Source organism: Gossypium raimondii, chromosome 12 (assembly GCF_025698545.1).
Source record: "Gossypium raimondii isolate GPD5lz chromosome 12, ASM2569854v1, whole genome shotgun sequence".
Taxonomy (NCBI): Eukaryota; Viridiplantae; Streptophyta; class Magnoliopsida; order Malvales; family Malvaceae; genus Gossypium; species Gossypium raimondii.
The window spans coordinates 54,610,190-54,627,544 of NC_068576.1; the positions used below are offsets into that span (position 1 = coordinate 54,610,190).

At 29.3% G+C, this 17,355-nt stretch overlaps 1 protein-coding gene across 1 annotated transcript; it reads right to left on the reverse strand.

Annotated features, from left to right (window-relative positions):
- Positions 1-2,750: 2,750 nt before the first annotated feature.
- Positions 2,751-4,931, reverse strand: LOC105765349 (cytochrome P450 78A3). The gene is made up of 2 exons (XM_012584385.2): positions 3,891-4,931; positions 2,751-3,648 (listed from the first exon to the last, which is right to left on the reverse strand). Exons 1-2 carry the CDS (start codon positions 4,860-4,862, stop codon positions 3,028-3,030), a joined length of 1,593 nt encoding a protein of 530 aa, XP_012439839.1. The 5' UTR covers positions 4,863-4,931; the 3' UTR covers positions 2,751-3,027.
- Positions 4,932-17,355: the final 12,424 nt, after the last annotated feature.

Sequence of the window (17,355 nt, forward strand, 5' to 3'; positions counted from 1 at the left end):
TCATGAGACTTTTGCTCTAGTTGCTTGCCTGAACAGAATTAGAGCAAATATCACATTGGCAACATCAAAAGGTTGGAATGTATACCAACTTATTGTGGAATCAACATTTTTAACTGAAGGATTAAAAGAAATGGTATAAGAGCAACAACTTCAAAGTTCTGTGATTAAAGGCCAAGAAGATAAGGTGTACAAATGGAAGAAAGCTCTATATCAAGAGCATGGTACATTGAGATTGACAACTATTTCATTGAGCAAGGATTCCAAAGAAGCAAAAGTGAGCCTAGTTTTTATGTTAAGTATCAAGGAATAGTTTATATTCTTCTTGTTGCACTTTATGTTGAAAGTTGGTTTATTTTGGTAATAATGAATGCATGAGCTTTAGCGATGACAAAAAATATTTGATGAGTGATTTTAGATTGTTACACCATCTTCTTGGTTTTTAAATTTATCAAGATAATCATGGTGTTTTTACATATTAAAATAAATATGTTGAAAATATCTTGAAGAAGTTCTATATATGCTTGGTTGCAAATAAGTTGATACTTCATTGGTGGTGAATGATTAGAAGAAAAAGGATGATGGAAAAATGGTAGATGCAAACATATATAGAAGCTTGATTGGATATTTTTTTCTAACAATTACAAAGTCAATTTGATGTTTGTAGCTAGTTTACTTTCAATATTGAAAATGGTAGATGCAAACATGTATAAAAGCTTGATTGAAAGTTTGTTTTATCTAACAACTAGAAGGCTTGATATGATATTTGCAACTAGTTCACTTTCAAGATTCATTAGTAAACTTATTTATTTCCATCTTAGAGTAGCAAAAATAGTGTTAAGGTATTTGATGGGCACCATAAAGTACAAGATCCTATTTGACAAATATTCAACATTAAAATTAAAAGGATATTGTGATAGTGATTGAATCGTATGTAATCATGATATGAGGAGCACTTTAGGTTATGTGTCTTCTCTTGAAATTAATATGATTTCTTAGTGTTCAATGAAGCAACACATAATGCCCCAATCATTTGCAAAAACAGAGTAACTAGCAGTTAGATTAGCGACACAAGTAGTTGAGAAGAATTACAGAAGACACTGAAAAGAAGTAAAAGGAATATTTTCAACTTCATTTGACAATAAGCCAACCATTGCTATGTCAAAGAATTCAATTTATCATATCCAAACCAGATACATCAACATTAAACATCATGTCATTCGAGAAATAATAGAAGCAAGAGAGATCCAACTAGTGCTATGTCCTTCACAGGAGCAACTAATAGATATTTTCACCAAAACACTTTCAAAAACAAGACTCCAACTGTTCAAAAAAGATTTGAGAGTCAAAGAATATTACTTTAAGGGGAGTATGTCAAATAATGTGTGGTTATTAAGTTTGTATTTAATTGATATGACTAGAATGGGTGAAATTAGAAAATATTTAATAGTCATTTGACAAGAATGCGTGAATATAGCAGATCAAAGAGTTACATATTTATTACTTGATTATAATTAATGAATGTATTGAACCTAAATGTCACTTGGGTTGTAAATTATAAATCCATTAAAGCCAATGTAAATCAATAATTTCATCTTTCATACTCTTCTCTTTCTCGTCTTTAGATTATTTTCAATATCATGATGTATAATTTAAAGGTTGAATCGTATATTAACTTTCGATTTTTATGAATTAAAAAAAGTATAATGGTTTACTTGAACAAAGCATGTTAATATATAAGTTTTTTTTTTAATATATTAGCCATAACTATATGTATTTTTAATATGATTTTAACCCACTCAATCCAACCTACTTCTTCTTGCAAGACAGGACTCTTATGCATCGAAGTTTCCTTTTTTTATCACATAGGGAAAATGCCGGAGAAAGACCCCAACTGAAGCTTACCCCTTAATCGAGGTAGGTTTAGGGTTTGAAACAAGTGGATTAGGACTTGACAAGAAATGGGTGTTAACGTAACAGACAGGGAAGATCACAATCAATGTCTGGGGGCGGACAGTAGACAAAAGATGTTTAATGTGAAACTACTTTTTCTGGCAAAGTACCAATAGTGCCTTTCGATCCATGTGCATTTCACGTTCCATCCACTAGTTGGCTCATATGAAACCTTATTCAAGGGGTAGAGAGCATCGGCAATGTTCCCCAACCCCATGTTTAGATGATGAAAGAACCCTCTCAGACAAAAAGGCAATGTCGTTTCTCATTTAAAATGATAGCAATTGTTCGGTAGTTGCATAAAAGACCCTGCCCCTTTTTTCCCCAAAGTGAAAAGGAAATTCTCTAGCTTCTTCTCGACTCTTGCCATTTCTTTTTATTTTTTTTTATGAAAAATTCTTCGTAACAGACACATTTTCGATAATTATTCGCAATCAATTGCAATGAATATCATCGTTGTGATTGAGCTGGAAAAGCTTAAAAACTTTTTTAGTTATGAAGTGATAATTTTCTTTATAATTGGCAGCCTACAGTACAGAAGTACAAATTAAAAAAAAATAATGTCCGTTTTTTACATTGATTTGTTGCCATATATTATTATACTTGCATCTTGAAATGCACATATTGTCCACTTTCTCTTCTACTTGGAGTTCCCATAGACGGTTTAAAATGAAAGTGTTCTGTACAGAAATTGAATTGCAACAAGAAAACCATACAGTGAAATCGTGATGTCTGCATCAAAATTCATTGCCCACTGCTATACATATATATATTATTTCATCTAATGAAATTTTATAAGCTGGCAAAAATATCAAAACCATATTGCAGTCAAATAGTTACAATTTACAAACTGCTAGCACTAGCTAGCTTATTGCTACAATAGTTATCTACATAAGGAGCGAGCAATACTGTAGGTTAAGAGATCAAAACACGGGGGAGGCATTGGGATTTGTAGAGACAAAACACTGCTATTTTTACATATATTTTTAAAGTCCAGCATAACTAACAGGTGGGTAATTTAGGATAATGGCGTTTGCTGAGATTTTGAGGTGATTTGACTCCATTTTCTTGATTATTTTATCTGCGCCTAGGTTGCACTTTGACCTTGAGTGGGTTAGCCATTTCACAGGAGAGCTTAAGGACTTCACTGAGATCAACTGGATTATCATCTGATGCCTCCCACTTGAACTCATGCAATAAGGTGCCGACCCAAAAGGTAACAGTGGCTAAACCCAGTGTCTTTCCAGGGCAGCTCCTACGGCCAGACCCGAATGGGGATAGCCTGAGGTCAGACCCCAACACCGAGAACTCCACATCAGCACTCTCCTTGGACACGAATCTCTCTGGCTTGAACTTAAGTGGGTCCACCCAAAAATCTGGGTCCCTAGTGATGGCCCACATGTTAACCATGGCTGTTGTCCCAGCAGGCACGTGATATCCATCGACAGTAGTGTCTGTGATTGCTAAACGGGCCCACGATAGAAGTGGACCAGGAGGGTGTAGCCTGAGGACCTCCTTCACCACCGCCGGCAGGTAAACCATCGATTGAATGTCTGATTCCAGCAACGCCCATGATTTCCCAACGACTTGATCAAGTTCGGCCTGGACCCTTGATTGGATTTCAGGGTGAAGCACCATTCTCGCTAGTATCCACTCTATTAAAACCGCCACAGTATCGGTTCCTCTAAATATCATCTCCTATAGCATGATTAGAAAAAGGAAAAGCAATCAACTTTTTGTAATTAATCAAAGGGAACATTGGTACGTTTGGTTGTGCTAACAAGTCCTTGCAAAAGCTAAGAAATTTTATAGTATATTTTAGGAATCTAATCAACAAATTGATCCTCCAAATCATTATCAAGATTCCACCTTTGATTCTTTACTTCATGCAAGAGAAAACAATAACATGCATATTAAAATGAAAAGATTTGCTTGCTTACCCAAAGAACAGCAATCATATCGTTGTCAGAGAGTCTATCAGGTCCATTGAGAGAAAGTAAAACGTCGACAAAATCTGGGGTTCTTGTTCCTGTATTGAGTTTATGTTCCTGAATGATTTTGTTCACGAACTTGTTCACTCTGGGGACAAGTTCCGAGCATCGAAGCCGGATATTTTGAATGTCTAAACAAGCAAGCCATGGAAGATGATCGGACCAATTGAGATTTCCGAGTAGGTCGTAACCTTCTTCGACGAGTTGGCCGAGCTCTTCGGTTTCAGTATTTGACGATCCCAGTTGATATTTAGTGCCGAAGACCGAGCACATCATGTTGTTAAGAGAAGCTTTCTTGAGCATATTGCGTATGGTGAACTCCCCACGACGACATGCAATTATAGACACCATTTGAGAAGCGATATCCAACCTCTGTGCCCCGGTGGAGCTAATTTGTTTAGGGCAGAACAGATGCGTAGCAGCGATTCTTCTCAGTGTTCGCCAGTAAACCCCATAAGGAGCGAAACCAATCGCTCTATTGAACATTAAACTATAAGCAGACTCTTTCACTGGACGATCAGCGAAAACAGAACTGTTAAGGATCTCTTTGGCTACATCAGGGTTGCATGTAATGATAACCCGAGTATCACCCAAGCTTAACGCCATGAGCCGCCTAGCACCAAAACAGTTAGCTGCAGTTGAAAGCTTACGGTGAGCCAGGTTAACCATGAGATTCATGCTTCCAACAATTGGAAACCCTCGTGGTCCTGGAATGGTGTTTTTGGGTTTTGAGGCAGCTCGCTTGGTCAGCCAATTATACTTACCCCAAGCAGGGCCTCCAGGGTAAAACCAGAAGCACAAGGTGATGGCAAACCAAGCCATGCACAGAAAAAGAAGAAGCAAAATCGAATTTTGGGTGGAAAAAGATTTGCATTTGGATGCAAGAAACAAAACCCAGAAGCAATCAGAGTGTGTTTCCATGGAGAAGGAAAATATTGTTGGATGTTTGTTTCTAATCAGTAATGGTTTCCGTTTTTGGGTTAAACCAAGAAATGGGATGTTTGGCTTATATAGAGATTTGAAGTATTATGAAATGTTTATACGTACATAAATAATTGATTCTTTTAATATAATAAAATAATTCATTTTATTTCCCAAAATAATTTTATAAATTTTTTATCATCGGATTTATTTATTTATAATTAATTCATCTAAAAAGTAATTACGTATCGTTATAGTTGTACGTAGCATTCACATAAAAGTAACGGTTAAAGAGGGCGTTATATTATAAGCATTTATAACGGAATTAAACAAAATCAAAAGTTAAAATCAGGATGCGCCGCCACTACCATAAAGGAAATTAAGATTCGAGGAGTTCATGCCCACGCTCATTGAACAATATAGGCCAATAGGGCCATAGCCATTAACCAAGTTGCACTGATTTAAAATTTTTATAAAATACCAAATACCAATCATACCACTACTTCACTGCTCAATTTCAAATAATTTCTCTTTCTTTTTTCTTTTATTAAAATTTTAAAAATTTTCAATTTATATATTAACGTTTGAATTCGTTTTTTTTGTCATCTCCGTTAAATTGATAATTCTAACTGGTATATTAACACATTTAGTCCTCAACACTTACATATTCTATCAATTTGATCCTAATTCTAAATAATTCAATAAATTTAACCATTCACATTTACGAATTATATCAATTTGATTCTCAAACTTCTTAACAAAAGCTTTTAGCTTTTCAAATAGAAGCATTACGTATCTATAAATTTGTAAAACCCAAAAAGAAAAAATTTCTCTCAACTAATAAGCGGTTTCGAGCCAATTCTTGATACCAATGAGTTTATTTTGAAACTTTATTTCCTTTTTTTCATTAATTTTCTTATAAATATAATATTTTATAACCTTTTGGTTGATAAATTTTGGCTAAATAAAATGGAAAAACGTTTAAAAAATACTTTAGATTTACTCTTATTGTTAACAATATGATATTTCCTTCAAGGTACATAGAAATAGTACTCGGACTTGAAAAGTAAATCCAAAGTTAAAATAAGGCTTTGAAAAATCCAATTGTTCGATAAATAATTATATAAGAAAAAATTATGAACATTTAAATTTTCCATAAAAAATGTGAAATAATTAATTGAATTTCCTTTTTTACATTGATAATGATTTTTTAATTTTATAAATTGATTAAGAGATTATTATGTGTTCTATTAATTTTAATTATTTTTTAATTTTAAATCCACAATAAGCAATACGTATCATTAATAATCTGATTTAGTGTCAAATTATTTACAAAATTAATTAAAAACTAAAATTATGCTAGTCAATATGAATTTTTTACAAATATTAAAATATTTATATAATTTTATTATATATTACATTTTAAGATTTGTATTTTCTATTATTTTAATGACGTTTAGTTAATTTCTAACACTAACTTGTTAAAAATATAAACAATTAATAGATGTGGAATGCCTTTATTTTAAAAGTTGAAAGCTTTGGTTAGGAAATTTGAGGATCAAATTGATAGAATTTGTAAATGTGAAGGGTTAAATTTATTAAATTATTTAGAATTAAGATCAAAATGATAGAACATGTTTGTATTAAGGACTAAATGTGTTATTATACCGTTAAAAAAGGATTTCTGTAATGACCATTGGCATAAATATTTACAAAGCTATTTGTGTAGTTAATTAGGTTTTGGTTAGGTGAAATTGCATGAATTAAGAGTAATTAGGTAAAAGAACTAAATTGTATAAAGGGTGAAAATTGAATTATAGATTAAAGAAAATTAAAGGGACCAAAGGAACAATTATGCCAATGGTCATAATTGAGGCGGGATAAGTGTATATATATTATAAATATTTAAAGTTAAAATATATATTATAATATTATAATATTATAATTTATATTATTATATTATTATAATTAAATAAAAGAAAAAGAATAGAAAAAGAAAGACCATAGAAACGAAACAGAAGAGAAAAAGGAAAGAAAAGGTGAAAAAGGATAATTAGGGTTTCAAGGGTTCAAAGCTCAAATTGGTTAGTCAATTTAGCCCCTTTACTTGTAATTTTTATGTTTTTGGAATCCTGGTATTAAATACTACCTGAACCATGTCAAAATTTTAGAAATTATTAAGTTTTTTAAGTGATGTTTATGTTGAATAATTTTAGTATTAGGGATTAAATTGATAGATTTTTAAGTTAGAAATGAAAAATGATTGAATTGTAGAATAAATTGTAAATTTTGTGTAATAGGGACTAAATTATAAAAAAAATTCAAATTTTAGGGATTTAAGTGAAATTAGGGAGTTAATTTTAGTTTAAAGTAGAATTTGAAGGAAAATATAGAATCAAATGTAAAAAAATCTCGATTTAGGGACTAAATTGAAATTTAGACAAATATGGAATAAAAATTGAATTATTAATTATGAGGTTGAATTGTGTTGTATTGATGATTTTTTTAATTGTTTTAATTCCGTAACTAACGTCGTACCGGAACCCTTGTCTAAAAAGGGATAAGATAAAGTCGACAAGGAATAGCTCGAAATTTCTGGTTTGTATTTTTATAATCCGAACTTAGTTTTTAATTATTATAATTTAATTTAATGTATGTAGTAAGTGTTGGTTGGAGAATTACTATGGATTGATTTAGTATGTGATGAATTTATTGAATTTATATTGATTGAATTGGTATATATATATTGAACATATTGATTATTTGTATTGAAATGAATATTGGTTGTATTTGAAAAGTGAATTGGAACCCTATTAACTGTATGGAGTTGAGTTGGATATAAATGGCATGCCATAGGATTGGAAGAGTTCAAGGATTTCTTCGACTTTGAGTCGATGAGACATTGGGTGTCAAATTATTACTTCGAATTATCCGGTGAGGCACTAGGTGCCAAACTGGTATGTTTTGGTTAGATCCGTGTATCCGTCCGAGTCCGAGTCATGTTAATAGGGGTAAATGAATAATAAAGTCTTATAATTGATATTGAAATAATGATATGAGAAATGAAGTGGAATAGTGAATTGAATATGGTATGGATAAAACAATTGCATAAATGAAATGTGATTAAAATTGTGAAAAGCTATTTCTATAGCAAGTGATGAAAAATTTAGTATTGTATGGTTTTAAATGTTCAATTGTGCTTAACATTTTATTATACATATTATATTTTTTTTATTTTTAAATATTCGGATTATAGAAATACCACTGAGTTTTACTCAGCGTACAATTTGTTTTTCGTGCGCAGGTTAGGTACTTAATTTTGATCGTTGAATCAACGTCCAACAACAATCCCGATCTCAAATGTGGTGATGTTTATCCTTTTGAAATGTGTTGGCATGTACCTAGGGTGTCTAACTATTAATCATTTTGTGGAATGATTGTAAATAAGATTATAAGTTAATATTGGTTGTTTATATACATATAAATATGTGTTTATGTTAAGGTCATATTATGGCATGTTAAGTTAATGTTTAAATGAACATGAAATTGGCAAAATAGTTTGAATTTGGCATGTTTACAAATTAGACTTGAATATTATATAATATGAAATGTTTGAAATTATGCCTGTTTGATCGGTAATGCTCTGAAACCCTATTTCGACGACGGATGTGGGTTAAGGGTGTTACACTTTCCGTTTTATTTTAGCATAGTAACCTGTTAAGTGGCATTAAACAGGGGAAGCAATACATTTCTTTCTTGTTTTTTTCGCATGTCAAAACATTCCTGTTTTGAAAAAATATGTTACACGATCAACAATAAAATACTTTTTACGTATCAAATCTTATATAAAAGTTTTCAAAATACATTAATTATCACTCAACTCTTTAGCTAAAAAATAGCAAATTACATTATATTAATAAATACTAATGTAATCTGAGATTTACTCTTTAATAATAATTTTAATACGATCTTCATCCGTTCTTCACAATCCAATATTTAAAGAAAGATGCTTTGAATGGATTGGACTTCAAAATTGAGCCTGCATATATCCAAAATGTTAATATTATTCAATGCTCAAAAAGTTTCAAGTTATCGTAAGGATAATAAAGATGACTACTTTCGATTGACACTTAGTTGATCACTTCAAAAATTTGTTTTAATAAATATGATTCGTAATTATTGTAGAGTGGATGTGATTTCTTTCCGTGACTTAAAAGGATGAAAGGAAATTAAGCGTTGAACTTCAAATCTTGTTGAATGAGAATATAAAAATTTAGAATGAAAACTTGGAGCTGAAAAAACATACGAACTGAAAAGACTTTTTACTAATTTAGGTGTTGTTTGGTAAACTGAAAACATATGTGTTGAAAAATTAAATATTGAATACAAGTTACAAAATTTGTTTGATAAATTAGTTTGTTTAGTAAATATATATTTTAAATTATAAAATATATATATATTCTACATTTATCCTTAATTTTAAACATTTCACTTTTTTAAGCAAAAGTTAAATTTTTAAACGTAATTTTTATAGAATAATATAATATTAAAATAAATAAAATAAAATTGAAGTAATTGAAAATATTCTACTTTCTAATAGAAAATATTCTACTTAATTGTTTTTGTCTTGGCTTGGTAAAAATTAAATCATTGAAAATATTAAATTTCAATGGATTTAATTTTTTAACACCAAACAAGGCCTTAGTGTAGAAGTCATTAATATATTATATATTTTAATTTAAATTTAAAAAATTAAATATGATCTAAATCTCAAATGTTGTTCTAGGAGTATAACAACCACCTCCCTATAACATTCAAAATTTTATTAGACAAACGAGGCTATTATAGAGAGAGTTGACTATATTACTTTTAATAATAATAATAAACTTCAAGGCTAGTCTAAAATTGAAGTATAATTCAAGGGCCAATTTACTAATAAAGCGGAAAAAAGAAGAAGATCAAAGTTCTAGTTCAATATGACATTGAACATATTTAAAATATGTGATCAAAATTTAAACATATTTATAATTGTTGCGTTGACAGCTTGTATCTAACATGTAAAATAACCAATGACATGGTAATGTTGTTTTTATTTATTTATCAGGTTTAGATTCAAACTGTTGGAAAAATTGGTTTACAAAACAATGTACAACATTTCACAACGGAAGTTTATTTTTTTTTTGTCTTAAAATTGAGTCTTATGGTATTTATGGTAATAAATCATTAAACAAATTGTTACTTGTGCTTTGACTGAGGCAATCTAAGTCAGTTCCCAGCTTTCAACCAAACGATCTTATCTGCTATCCTCAAACAACGAATTGCTTTGAGTGTAGGTTCAAACAACACGAACCAAATGCGCAAAATGAAAAACTTTAATTAAATTCAAGTGAGAAAGTTGATTTCTCTCTATGAGAACCAAAAAACTTTGAACTTTACAAAAAAAAAAAAGAATTTATTCCTGTAAATAAGTTACCATTATTTTTTGGCAAAGTAACAACACTCAATAATGTGCAAGGTCTTCTTTTTAGGTCATCCCATTGTTCCCACCCCTCATGTAATGAGACGGGCTCCAGGCCAGTCACATGTATTGAGTACATGTATATGTGTTATCTGGACTTTTAATCAACACTTATAATTTATCCAACACAATAGCTATTTTTCTATTTTCTAAAATATTATTTATTTATTTAAATTAATTAATTTATCCAATTAAATTTATTTTCTCAACCTAATTCTAATTTTATTAACGTCATAGCAACTTTATCGCATTATCTATGAGGAAATATATTTAATTGCCCCATTTAATAAATCCATAATGACTAATTAATTTAATTCTCACTTCAAACTTCAACTATTTAATTACAATCAATTAAATAATAATCCAAATAAATTATTTTAATTTCTAAGTCATTCCCTCACAGATAATGATACATGCGATTAAACATCCCTAATACTCCTTAGTCAAGAATAGTGCTAATATGTGATGATGTGTTAAAATTTTCGAAGGAAATAAAATAGGAATTATTAGTGTTAGTAGAGAAGAAAGTTGCATGTCAAAAGAAATTGAAAAGCTCGTGTATTGAGAGAAATAAATCCGATGTATTGAGTAAATTGTAAAGATGTGAAAAGTGATGGGGCCAAAATAATATTAAGTAAAAGTCCAGTGGTTAAAGTTTAAATTCAAATAATTTGAAGGACCAAACATGAAAATATTTTAAAGGTGTAAAGGACCAAAGTGTAAAATAAACTAGTAAGCATTGACTAAGTTGAATAAATGGAGAAATATGATGACTAAACCACAATTTTACCAAATTAAGTGAGAATTCAATAAAGAAATTGTAGAGAATGTTGAGGGTAAAATATTATTTTCCCAGTTAGGATAATTATGAATATTGGTGTTAGATTTTGATTGGTTAAGATTATTTTAAGATTACTTTGTTTTAGATGTTTTACTATTTAATTAAATGTTAAGAAATAAAAAGAAAAGGTTATGGAAACTTCTCCATCTTTCTTAGCCTTGTTGTCTACTATTTTTTATGAACAGAATGTTTTGTTTTCTTTGCAATTTGGTTTTTTCCATCAAAATTCATCATTTTCACCTATAAATAAAAAGAATTTCCACATCCACCAAGAGGGAAAAATGATAAGAATACTATGGTGAACATGAATATCAAATTGGAGAAGAGAGAAAATCAAGCTAAGGCTTGATATCAAGCGAACAATGTAAGAAATTAAAGTATTTCTCATAGAATTCATGGTGACATGAGAAAGTGATTTTAGTGTGAGTTTTGGTGATGAATTTGATGTGCTCATGAAGTAGAAAAAGAGAAGAAATGATGAAGGTGATGTCAAAAGTGAAGAAGGGATAGAATTAAAGTAAAAATAGTGAAATTCTAGTAAAAGGTAAGTACACAAAGAATCTTACCATACCAAATTAGAATTTATGTGTGAATTATATTCTAATTGTTATATTAGTGTTCTACACATATGTATAGGAAATGGTAATATTTATTATGAAATTCTTGTAGAAAGAAGTGAATTTGTGAAATTAACTTCAACAACAAAGTGAATGAACTAAGTGTAGAGAAATTATAGTAAAAAGACTAAATTGAAAAGTGTACAAAAGTTTAACTGTGAAATAAAATATTATGATAAAAACTTATGTGAATGTTAAGAGTTACTGAATTCATTACAAATTGATATTTAAGTGAATTTCTAGTGATGCTTGAATTTCATATTGAAAAGGACCAAATTGTAAAACATAGAAAAGTGGATAAGTGTACTAAGATTTTGAAATAACATATTCAAGTGTAGTGATATATATAAGTGAAGTGAATACTAAGTGAGAGGAAGATAATTAATGAAAATATATGCTAGCAGGGGACTAAATCGAAAAGATTGTAAAGTAAATGAAGTGAAATTTATGCAAAGAATACTAAATAGCAAAGTGACCAAAATTTGATATGTGTAATAAATTATTAATGGAGAATTTTAATGAAGTGTTTATGGTAGTAAGTTTTAAGGCTATGTAAGATTAAAATGACATGTCGTTGAATATTAAATTTTATGAAATTAAGGACTAAATTGCAAATGTGTAAAAGTGACAGGTGAAATGTAACAATACTTTGATAGTAGATATGAAATATTATGACTTAGTGTGTTATATATTTTATGTGCCAAAGGAATATCACTATAATGTTTATTGATTTTTTATAGCAATGACTAAATTGAAAAGAATTCAAAAGTATGTAAGTTTTGTTTTGAATTGTAAAAGTGGAGTCGATTATATTATATTGGCCCATGTAGATAAGACATGAACTAGTAGGATATAGATGGCATGCCATTATGAAACATTTAGAGCGCTCTTTGTCTTTGTTAATGCACTTGATTGCCACTGCTTTTGTTAAAGCACTTGATGTCATTACATTACGATATTGCACTTGATTGCCACTGTTCTATCATTGCACTTTGGTGCATCTCTTTATTATTTCTTTATATCCTGCATGTTTAAGGCTTCACTAATAAGATAATTAGGGATAAAAGAAAAATGCAATGATTAATATGAATATGGTTTATAATTTATAGAAAGATAAGTAAGTAATAGCTCTGAAAACTCTATTGAAAATTTATCTAACTTTAATTATTATATTATTGATTAGTGGATTTAACTATTGTCATTTGCATTAAATTTTAAAATTAAAAAAGCTGTAGGGACTAAGAACATGAAGTAAATCTACAACATTACTCATAGTGCAAGATTAATAACAAAATTTAATCAACCGATTTGATTGTTATTGTTTGAGTTAGGACTAAAATTTCAAAATTCAAAAAGTATAAGAACTAAAATTGACCAATTCAAAAGTATTATGACTAAATTTGATCAAATTAAAGTATGATGATTAAAGTTACAACTTATGCATAGTACAATGACTAATAGCAGGTTTTGACCAAGATTTTTTTAATCGATGCTATTGGTAGAGCTGAGCAAGAAAAATAAAAAAAAAATGAAAACTAACCCAAACCAACGTGTTTGAACAATTTATGGAATGTAAGTTGAAAAATTATGGTTACTCAAAGCAAATATATTTCTTTAATTTATAAATAATTTTAAATTTTATGATGTAAAAATAAATCATTTATATTCAAAATAGTGAAAATAACTTAAAAGTTATGTATAAAAATATTTTTTAAAAATACCATATAAAAGTAATTAATTATTTTTATTTACTCAGAATATTACTATTTTAAAAATATTTATGGATTTTTATATTTTATTAAATAATTTTTAAAAATTATAAAACAAATATTAATTTACTAAAATAAATATAAAGATTCAAAATAAAAGATTAATATGAATAATTGAGAATCAAAGCCAAACCAAATTATAATACATAGCTGGAAAAATCTAAAATACTCGACCGAATCTAATTGATATTACCCGTAGCTATCGTGTCTATTCAGTTCAGCTAGTTGCAAATGCCCAGTTGGACCCACCTTGTCCGAACGCTATGTGTCCCATGCATTCTCGATTTTCCTTCCTGTGCTTTGCCTTTTTCCCCTATACAAAGCTTCTTTTCATCACTCCACGCGTCTAAGGACTAAGGTCCCCTATAGGGTTTGGAGTTAGTGGGAGCCTTTTTTCTCTTTTAAAATATTTGGCTTTTAGGTGAAAAAAAAAACACCATTAAGAGAAAATGAAAAAAAAAAACTAATTAAGCAATTTTCGTTAATAAAATTTAATTAAGTTCTTATAGTTAATTAAAAAAATATTAACTTCCTCTATTAATGCTTTTATATTTACCGTTAAAATTAATTCACAAATCAAACACATGACAACATTTGACAGACTTATAATTAATCTTATATTTTTAATAAGAATTATTAGAAATAATAAAAATGAAAAATATAAATTAAAATCAGCTTACTTAATTTTTTATTAACAGCAATTGTTTAATTAAATTTTCTTTTTAAGGGCTTTTTGTACTTTAGAGTCTACTTTTTTATTTAATACTTACATCAATTTTCTGTTTTTTTCCACTTAGTTAAATTTAAAATAAAGTCAAATTAAAAATTTAAATAAAAATAAAAATCTGTCGATGTTAATATTTTAATTTATAAAATTCAAATCTAAAATTTTTATTTAAAAAAGATGAAACTAATAACAAGCGATATGGAACATAGGACGGGTTTAGGAAATAGGACAGCCCCGCCCTCCCACCCAAACAGCAAGGGACATTGTTGTCATATTGGAACATAGGACAACATAAAAGACAAATACATCCACGGATTCGTCCTAGTCAAATTTGAAGCCGATTATTGTGAGTTTTAACACAAAAACATGTTTAATATTTATATTATTTTAATGGTCCAATCCCTAGACAGACAAAATCCCTACGATGGAGAGCCAATTATCCCCATTAATGTTCTTTTATTATTATTTTCAAGGAAATGCTTGTACATATTCTGGTCTTGTCAAAATGCTTTTTCTTTTCTTTTTACTTAAGTACGATTTAAATATTTGCTCTTTTAATGCTTTTACTTTGTTGCTTAGATTCTTAAAGACTATCAAATTCTTCTTTCTTAAATTTCACAAACTTTATTTTGCATATATATAAAAACTAGATTAAGGTTGAATTTAGATGGACGGTGCGATATGATGCGGTATATTTAATTTATTTTTTGTCTTACGTTATAATATCTAATCTTACTGCCATCGCTATTTTTACACTAACTACAAATAAATGCACCACTCATCCAAACTTGCGTTAAACCTATAACCAACACTACATGGTAGGTAAATAACGATCTTTCTTTATTTACAATTGCATATCTTTTCCTTTTTCTTCTATCTCAATCCACATAACTATGCTCTCTTTCCATTGTTTGGTTCATATTCAAAATCTATTCCATGGTTTAGATTGTTTGTTAGGCTTATAAATATAATTGCTTGTAATTTATTGTGAAATTGGATGTTTGTTCACATATTTTAATTAATTTTTTTATTTTATTTATTACAATTTCTTATTTAATTGGATTGGATCGTGTTAAATATTAATAAGGAAGAAAACTATTTGAAAAGTTTAAAGTCTAATAGATTTATCTTGTTTAAAAAGATCCGATTTCTATAGAATTTTAATTGAGGAGGAAAAACCCTAGTCTCTCAGATTTTTCAAGCCAAATCTTAGCTTGCGTTGGCCCTTGAACTGGTTGTTAGTCACGACTTCTTAAAAGATATTTTATAATTTTTATTTTGTTTTTAATTTCAATCAACATTATCATAGTTTTTGTTTGTATTATTGTGGTTTTTGTTTTGTCCCCCATATTTCCCCTAAAAGTAGTGATGGTTTTAGTTTTTCATTTCAAGTTATGTTCTTGGAAAGCCTTATCATGATAGAGCAGAGTGATGATGTTCATGAAATTGGAATCCAAGATGATGAGGAGGAGGATAGGTCATCTGAGACTTCATCTTTAATGCAACATTGATGCAATGCGATTATTAACAGTGGTTTTTTAGTTGACCAAAGTTCATCATCTAGTGGGTTTGATGATGGCGGGGTTAGGATGCAAATTTTTGTGGTTTGATCAATATGGTGCATTTTTAATTTGTTTCTGAATTTTTATAATGTTGAGAGTATGAGTTTTTCATCATTCTCCTCTTTCTTATGCATTATTTTTATACTATTTTATTTATTAGTTATATTTTTATATCGATTTCTATTAAGATTAGTATTTTATTAAAAAAATAAAGTGGAATTTTGGGTGTATAATCGGATTCCAAGTAAAAAAAAACATTTATATATCGGAGACTTTATTATTTTCTTTTTGTATGAATTAAGAGCACGTACTAAGAAAAATTTATTTTGAATGAAGCGTATTTGTAAACAACAAATTGTTTTATATACAGTTCGTAGGTAACTTTTGAGAGATTCATCTTAATTGATGTATAAAAATGATGTTAATAACTCGTAATATTGGATTGTTCTCCCGTCGATGAATGGATATATCCCCTCCTTTTCGGAAAATAAAAATGATGTCATATCAAGCTCTTGTCTACGTGTCTTGCACTTAAGCATTCGATCCCACGGGCAAAGCCAAAGGTGGTGATGGTTCGTAGGCCAACATTAATATTTTTGCTGGTAGTGCGCCAAGATCACGCCTTCTAAGCTTTAGAGGTTTAGTTAAACAAGAAATAAATTGCCATTTATATATTTATCTTAATTGCCAATGATTTTTAACCCTCAAAGCTTGTTGCAGTACCCACCTTGCAGGCAGCTATCAAAAGCTTGTAAATGGCTATATCATGGAAGAAATTAAAAAAAAAAATCAATTTCTTTGGTGATGTATGCAGCACAATTGGAACATATTTAAGTGCTTCATTCAAAAGAATCAAAATATCCTGGTTCTTAATCTGTTGACGAGTATAGATTTGTAGAGCTGTTTAGGTGGAATGGCCACAAACTCTTTTTATTAGCATTTATAAACATGAGAGTGGCTCCAGAGAATCGAATACATGACATATTTGCTCAATGGTTCTTGTGGTTTAAGGGCTGCTTTCATCAACATCCATGGATTCTTTTATCTTTCAAGCCCTGGGATTTATCATCATCATCATCATCATCATCATCATCATCATATTTACATTTTTATAGATATTAAGGTTAAGTGATATGCAGTCAATCTTCTCTAAATTAGTAGGCTACATTAATCTTTCCCACTTGAGAAACAAAAAGGGTTTTGGGAGAAGACTGATTGGATTCCATTCGAAAATAGATGAAAAAAAATCAATGGAAGGTTTAAATTAATTCAACCATGAATCTTTTATATATGTTGTATCATAGTTCACTTCACTGTCCTTTAAGATGCTCTAAGAGGCTCTTCCATTTTGCTTGAAACTGCTGATGCATCATCAACAACAGCAACTTTTTCATATTATTCTTTTTGAGTTAAGAAGATTGTTTTTAATCTAGGATTAGATAATAATTAGCAACTAACG